The sequence below is a fragment of the Leptosomus discolor genome, chromosome 1, assembly GCF_034619465.1.
Source record: "Leptosomus discolor isolate bLepDis1 chromosome 1, bLepDis1.hap2, whole genome shotgun sequence".
Classification (NCBI taxonomy): Eukaryota; Metazoa; Chordata; class Aves; order Leptosomiformes; family Leptosomidae; genus Leptosomus; species Leptosomus discolor.
This window is the reverse complement of record NC_141391.1, coordinates 139,351,149-139,358,825: the sequence shown is the minus strand read 5'-3', so window position 1 is coordinate 139,358,825 and position 7,677 is coordinate 139,351,149. Positions and strand designations below refer to the sequence as shown.

General features: G+C 44.6%; 1 protein-coding gene across 1 annotated transcript; it reads right to left on the bottom strand.

Annotated features, from left to right (window-relative positions):
- Positions 1-515: 515 nt before the first annotated feature.
- Positions 516-7,502, bottom strand: PKDREJ (polycystin family receptor for egg jelly). Its single transcript, XM_086466047.1, has one exon. The coding sequence runs from the start codon at positions 7,500-7,502 to the stop codon at positions 516-518; it is 6,987 nt and encodes a 2,328-aa protein (XP_086322173.1).
- Between the last annotated feature and the right edge of the window lie 175 nt (positions 7,503-7,677).

Genomic DNA, 7,677 nt, shown 5'->3' with positions numbered 1-7,677 from the left:
CTGTTGCCGTGTGTGCTGGCATGGAGGTAGTAATGCCATGAGGTCTAAGGCAAGATCAAGAAAACTGGAGCAAGGGCAGTTTTTTGAAAGTAGCTTTTACTCAGGAACTGGCTGGGGCATCCATCTGCGGGTGGTGAGTGACAGCTTTTGCATCACTTGTGGTTTTGGGGGTTTCACCCAAAAACACCCCCTTCACTTCTTAAACTGCCCTTACCTCGACCCACAAGTTTTTTCCTCATTTTTGCCCTTCGATTCTCTTCCCATGCTGCTCGGAAGGGAGTGAGCGAGCAGCTGAGCAGGGGCTTACCTCACAGCCGAGGTCAACCCACCACAACATGTCAGCCAAATACTGCTGAAATTGATGCAAAATAGTCTGGAGAAAATCTGAGCACAATCACTAGTAAGGGGTTGAATGTTAAAAAATTCTTAAAAGCAAATAATTTATTTATGAGCATTTATTTGAACTGCAAGTATTACAGAGTAAAGGCAGTCTTGAATACAAAATCTTTCCTTGCTCATACGACAAGATAAACCATTTTTTTTCCATTTATTTTTCTGGCCTTGAGCCCTAAATGTCGCTGGTGTCTTTTCTCAGGCTGCCCATACAGCACACTGTGAAAAAGATCAGGCTCACTCTTTCTGGATGTTTTACGGATCAGAAGATAAAATACCCTTCTGAGCCTTTGCAATACAAAAGTAACCGCTTGTTCTTCATCAGATGGTTCTTCATATACGGGTTGTTTCCTGTCTCCATAGGCAGACATAATAACAGCTTGGAAGAGATTGATCAAGACACAGATCATCACCAACATGAAAGAGGCAAGGAAAAGACCACCCAGCAACCTGTTGGATGAAAATGTGGTATCCCTGAAAGCTGAGATGCAGTAAGATAATACAGTCTGAGCTGAGCGAATCATGTCACTGTAGTTCCACTCATGCTGCCCAAACACAAGGTAGCCAAAGGTCGTGAATACAAAGAAGTACACCACTACCACAAGGGCCATCGAGGAGATTGCAGGAAGGGCTGCCAAGATCGATCTTTGTGCCAGGCGGATGTCATAAAAGAGCAGAGAATACTTTAGGGTTTTCAAAATTACAAGAAATGCTAAAAGGCCCATAGTAATCCTAAAAATCTGATCCAAATGAGAAACAGCATGAAAAGGAATGAAATCATTTGGGTGAAGTAAGTAAAACTTCACTATATCTGCTCCCACCTTAAACTTTATGACCTTAAAAAAAACAAAAAGGAGGAATACTGATTTTAAGCCAAAGTTGAATATATTGGAAATGTTTTTTAGATAATCTTTTTTTTCTTGGCCTATGATGTGAAGCTCATCTGCAATGTAAATGAACAGAAAGGCAAGAACAATTACAAACACAAACATTTGAGCTTTAGTTTGCTGATGCAAAATGGGGAGTGCAAAAGAGTACACCGACAAACTTGGGTTTATGACCCCAAGATGAGACATTTCAAATATGACTGAGATGGTGCTAAAGAGATCCGCATCTGAGTTAAATGTAGTTAGTTCAATGATCACAGCCCATGTCTTTTCATCAAGCCAGTTGCTCTGTTGCAGAGCATCCAGCCTTGTCGTTGAATTAGGTCTTCCTTCCTCGGGGAAAAAGTAAAATGTGTATCCTGCTGGTCCGTATGTGTGCAAATCTCCATATGAATAATACCTCCACGGAGTCCTGTTTCTCTGGTAAGTGAACCCACTGTAACTGCTGGCATCCTTGGAATCAGACTGGTTGGCAGCCTTTGTCCAAGTGCCAGAGTAGTCACCTTTCTCTGGGATGTCCCTGCCGTATTTGTGAAGACAGTGGCTCTTACTGATCACAAAGTTATTTACAAAGCTGTGAGGATGGAAACATTTTTTCTCGGTACCTTTAGCCCTCACTTGCCTCATCCTAGGCAAACCAATGATTTTGGACCAGCTCTCGGGAAGAAAAGTTGGCTGAATGTCATTGTGGATCAACAGCAAGAACCAGTCTTTCACCCACACGTAGATATGTTCCAGCTTATCGACACTGGAGAGTCGTGGAGAGAACTGGTTGTGGATGAATCGGTTGTAGTGGAAACTTTTGGCATTCTCAGCGGAACAGGCAAAATTTAATAGCAGTATTAAAAAGACAAGGTGACTGGTGAAACCTTTCATGAAAATAAATGCCTTGACTTTAATTTTTGCCCTTTTCAGCATGTTTGCAATTTCATCATCTTCTAAAGGCTTATACTGCTTGGTGCCTCTGGCTTTAGCAAGTTTCAAGTGCATCTCTCTCATCTCCTCAGCACTCATTGTTTCTTTAGCCAACTTGATGTCAGGATACTTTTCCCAAGTTAACCACGTGATGTCTTGGCAGTATTTTGGACGTACTGTACTCACAGCTGAGAAAACAATGATTTTTAGAATTGAAAGGAAAAACACGCTCTCAATAAAGGAGATTGCAGACGCTAAAAGCCACTCCAGTGAAGTCTGATAGCCATAAGACAAACCATATATCACAATGAAAATTGATGATAGTGCAGTGACAGCTATAACTAGTGCCCATGAGAGATAGATGCACCACCAACAAAAAACTATGTGCAGTCTCTTGCAAGGGAACATGGAGGTAATGCCTAGTGATTTCCTTTCTTTCTGAATGTTGCCCCCTTCTTTTGTGTGATTACTAGAATTGGAATTTGGTGGTGGCCTTCTCTGGCAGGCCTTAGCCATTGGAGGGGAATTCGTGGTTACCGTCCGCCCCTCTGTTTCGAATATATTTGCATCTCTTTCAGAAATTGTGCAATTACTCCAGTATTGGGGAGCTCCCTTGTTTCTTGTCTTTCTGGAACATGGCGGGCTCTGTGAGTTGCTGGGACCAGGAAGGTTCTTCAAGGGAATGTTACTCTTCGATTCTGCTGAAATTTCTGAAATGTACAATTTTTGCAATTGTTCCTTCTGGTTCTTGAGATTTCCAGAGAGGAGGGGTGAACTTAGCTTTGGGTCTGCCTGAGCCACACCATGAGGAGAAGGCTTCCTCTGGGAATACTTAAATAAGGCAATTATAATCCATTCCAATGGTACGGTAATAAAAGCACATTCAATTCCTACTGTTATTGATCTGAAATACCTTAAGTGTATTGGAGATTCTTTGTTCTTATCAGCATTAAAGAACATAATGTTAACAAGCAAGTTTAAGAGTAATGTTGCTAAACATGAAGACAACCTTTGGAGCCTGCTGAAAGTGCCAGTGCGAATGTCAGCAAAAATGGAGAGCAACAGATGGCCCTCCGTCAGGCTGTTGGCAAGATTAATTAAAAAATAGTCAGTTCTGGGCAGAGGTGTCTTGGGGTTTGTGACAGAAAATGTCCTTTCTAGTAAGTGATCGCCCTTGTCAAGAGAAAGCCACTTCCTGCACATAAAGAACCAGGTCTTCCTGGTGGACATATTCTCAACTTTGGCTCTGCTTAAGAACCAGCTTGGAGATGGGCCCTTGTTATTATGCCAGACCCTGAAGGAACAAATGTCTCCCAAGTCTTTCTTAGTAGTTAACAGAAAGCAATTAGTGCTTCCTTGTTGGAAAGATGGAAAATGTGGGTGCCATAAACGATGAGCATCACTTGTGCCGTTCTGGCCGATGAGCTGAAGAAAGACGTCTGCTTTTGTTCCAGCTCCCCAGCGACTGCCTGTGTATAAAGTGACCAAAAAGCTCACTTTATCAAAGGGGTCGTTGTCTGGCAAAACTATAACCTTGTCTTTGCTGTCCGAGTCAGCCCTGTCTTTTCTCATGGCCCAGAAGAACAAAAGAATGTAGACAGCAAAAATAAAGAGCACTGTTAAGAGGGTCACTGGGTTTTTAGGTAAGTCTGCTATCAGGATTTTTCCCAAATCTACTCTGTTGGGGGTAACTATTACTTTGGCTGCCAGGAACCTGATGTTGAACGTGGATGCATTTGACGCAGTGTGGACTGACAGACTTCTGCGATGCCGCTTCATATTGCAGACACAGTGTACTCTCTGCCAGTCAGTTAAGGAGCCAAGCCTGCATGTGTCTGCTCTCCACAGACTTTCAACACCGTCCAGAAATAAGCACTGATCACTAAAAATGTGTATGCTCACCAGTCTCTGGGTTTGATACCGTACAACATAGGGCATCTGCAAGACAATGGAGATGTTATGAGTGTCGGTACCGCTTCCTTGAGCTGTGGCTGTCAGCAATGACTCCGGGAGACAGATAATGGAGGGAGCCATAATGTTACAGTCAGCGCTAGCTGTCTCATTTTCACTTGCGACTGTTGGCATGTTGTGAAAAGCGGTGAACGAGGCTATGGGATGAGCATGAGTGATGTTGGCTCCTGTGAATACTAGCACCTTGAAAGGAACTTTTAATTTTGTCAGGATCTGGATGTATACGCTCTTAGTGTTTCTGTTGACTTCAAAACTAAATCCTCCAGTTGTGTAAGCTTGTGTTTTATCGGGTCCCATCGCTAACTGAAAAGTTGAAGATTCCTTATCTTTCCTAGCAATAGTAATTTCTGCTTCTTCAGGCACAATGCCTACGAGATCCCCATTAGCCTCGGTCTCTGCCATTTTGAAGCCCAAGACCATTGTTGTGATTTCTGATGTATAATCTAACCAAGGGAAGGGGTTCTCATCAAACTCAAAAAGGGCAGTGGAAATCACAGCATCATGGGGCAATCCTGAATAATTTCCCATTTTCAGTGATGGATAAAAGCAATTCCTGCAGGTGTTTCTGGTAGAGAAAGCATTTGAAATGTTCCAGGTTTCATCTTTCTGCAGAGTGATATTCCAGTGTTTTGTTTCCATCAGAGTTTCTCTTTCTCCAGGGACTTTGCCCTGGAAAACTATTTCTGTTAATTTTTCCATGATGGAGAAGACTTGTTTAACTCCACTTACATTGACGTTCCTGCGACGCAGAAGAGCAGCTCTCAGGATGTTGGACAAGCATCTTAGTATTCCGCTGGTCTGAATTTCTGCTTCCTCAGACCAATGGCTCTCATTCCTCTCTATCTTCAGCACTCCTGTTACTTCTGTCAGTTTCCTAATGGCAAGGTCTTGTGATCTAATCTTCACTTCATCAGCTTCCTCTGTGACCTGGTATAGAGAGGCAACTACTTGGTTGATTTCCAGTGTGCTCTTAACTGAAAAATTCAGGGCTGTTTTAATCAGGCTTTCCCGAAGCTGAGCCTTAGGGAGCTGAAGAGCTGGTGTGGCTTTAATGTAGTTTAAGACTGAGGCTGCCAGATAAGCCAAATAACCCACACTAAGAGAATCTCCAGTTTGGAGATAAGGTGGCAAAGGTGTGCTTAAACTGCTGACTGAGGCCAGCAGTTCATGAAACGCAACAGCTAGTAGCTGATGGTTAACTGGGTTCTGCACACGGACATATAAATTCACTTGAGTAAATGCCCCAAGAGAATTACGGACTTGAACGTAAAGTGTCAGCCTGTACTTCTGAGAGGGCACTCCAACTGGGAGAAAAGATGGAGGAGTTTGAGGCTGATAACCAAAGTACAGAATTGTGCCAAATGTATTTTCCTCCACAGAAGTTATTTTGGTAGTTTTGGGTACGTCAGAAGCTACTATCACTTTATAAGTCAGAGGTAAATTCCTGTCAGAAAATCCACTGCATTGAACAACAAATTTTGTCAGAAGGGCTATACCCCAGTGTGGGTTGATGGTACACCTTCCAGCCCTAGGCGGAGAATTCACCTCAAACGCGTGTCTGTAGATTGAGGACCTACCATCCCAGGTAGTTATTTTTAACAGAAGTATGTAGGATCGAAGTGCAGTCTTTGTAAAAGTCAGAGCATGTATAGACAGGTAAGCCCCAGACCTCCCCGTTGAGGTTCTGGAAGACCAGTCAAAGCTAATTTCTGTAGAGTTTCCTGAAAAGAGGGACCAGTAGTAGACTGGCTGGCTGTTTGTTCTACAGTTTAGGCATTTTCCAGACAAGATGAATCTCTCTGTTGGAATTAGAGTGCTACCACAGTTTTCGAGGCATGCCACGTCCAGAAGGAGCGGGGGGGCAGGCTGCACAACTACAGTTTGGTCAGCATAACTCCTCCTTCTGTCCTTTTGAATTGCTAGACGAAAGTAGTATACAGTGTTTCCTGGGAGGGATTCTGGTGGCATTGCTTGAACTGGACCTGAGGATGTCAACCATTCCAAATCTCTCTGGGCCGGATGGCATCTTTTTCCCGGGCTGACTTTCATGTGTTTATAGTCTGACAGCTCTTTGGTGCAGTACCAAGTAAATGTGATTCCCTTTAGTCCGTCCTGTGAATCAGGATCGTAGGATGCAGAGCCATCAAGAGTCCAATTAGCAGAAAAACCCACTGTGCGGAATGTGCCTCCTGAAATATTTGCCACTAGATCACTGCCCTCAATCTGAACATAAACTTTATCCGAGCCCCTGAGGACTGTTGTGGTCCGAATCGGGGTTATCTCAACAGTGAAATAAAACAGATACAGCCCATAATCTAAAGTAAAACTGGGAACAGTTAAGCGTATCATGTCTACGCCATACATCAAAGAGGAGTTTATGGGGTTTGTCCAGTTTGGAGTAGTTGTTGTGTCCTGAACAGGATAGATTCTCCACAAGGGCTTGATAGATATACCAACATTGCAGTCCACTACCAATTTGACAAAGAGGTAAAAAGATGCCCCCTTTTTCTTCCGCAGAACAGAGGTATGAAGAGCAGGCTTCTGAATCTCCACGGTGTCTATGTAACAGGCTTCTTTCTGGCAAGACACTGGTGCTTCTGTGGTTTTTGCAGCACGGTTATTGACACCGATTCTTAAAAGAGCTGGTGTTAGTGCACTTCTGTTGCAGTTCACTTTTGCCACAAACTCCATGTATTCCTCTGGATCAAAGGGTAATATAGAGCGACAGACAAAACGTGTGGCGTTTCTTACGTGATTGTTGTATGTGTATGGGCTGTTCTGCAGAAGGTGGTCTTTATGTGTTCCAAAAAACTGCAGATGGAAGGTCCACTCACACTGTAGCATTGGATTTTGTGCAGGGATAAACCACACTAAATAAGTAAAGCTCTGCAGAGAAGGCCGCCCACTGCTGAAAACGTGGACTTCAAGGTCCAGGCATGAAGCAGATGAGTATTGCACGGTAAGGAGGCTGGAGACCACGGCTGGACGAGCGCTTCCAGGTAGAAGGTCTGTCTGCAGTGTGACCTGGCCTGACCAGTGCGAGCTGTTCTTCACCCAGGACGAGTTCAGGTACCAGAAGCAGTGAGGTGGGGGTAGTGGCCGCCCCTCTTTCCTCTCTGCCTCTGGTCTTGCTCCTGGAGTGGGCTGGTAACACACGTTCATGGTGCTGTTCCACAAGCATGAGGCCCAGTGCTCGTTGTCCTGCTGTTGAGAGACTTGCCTGTGAGGGCCCTGGCAGGTGACTAGCAGGGGTGGTGGCTGAAGATGGGGAGAGGAGGCCCCTGAGCCTCGGGGGCAGCAGCCCAGCAGGTGTAGGAGGATGTGTAGCGCTGCCATTGCAGTGTGGGGTGAAGGACGGAGCACAGCCATTGGGGTGCAACCTGATGGAGGTTGACAGCTGGGGAGTCTCAATTGCTGGAGAAGGGTTCCAAGGAGACCAGAGCCTGCTCTCTCTGTGCTCCTCCTTCGGCACAGCTGGTAAGAAAGGCATTTAACGTTAGAAACTGCGCAT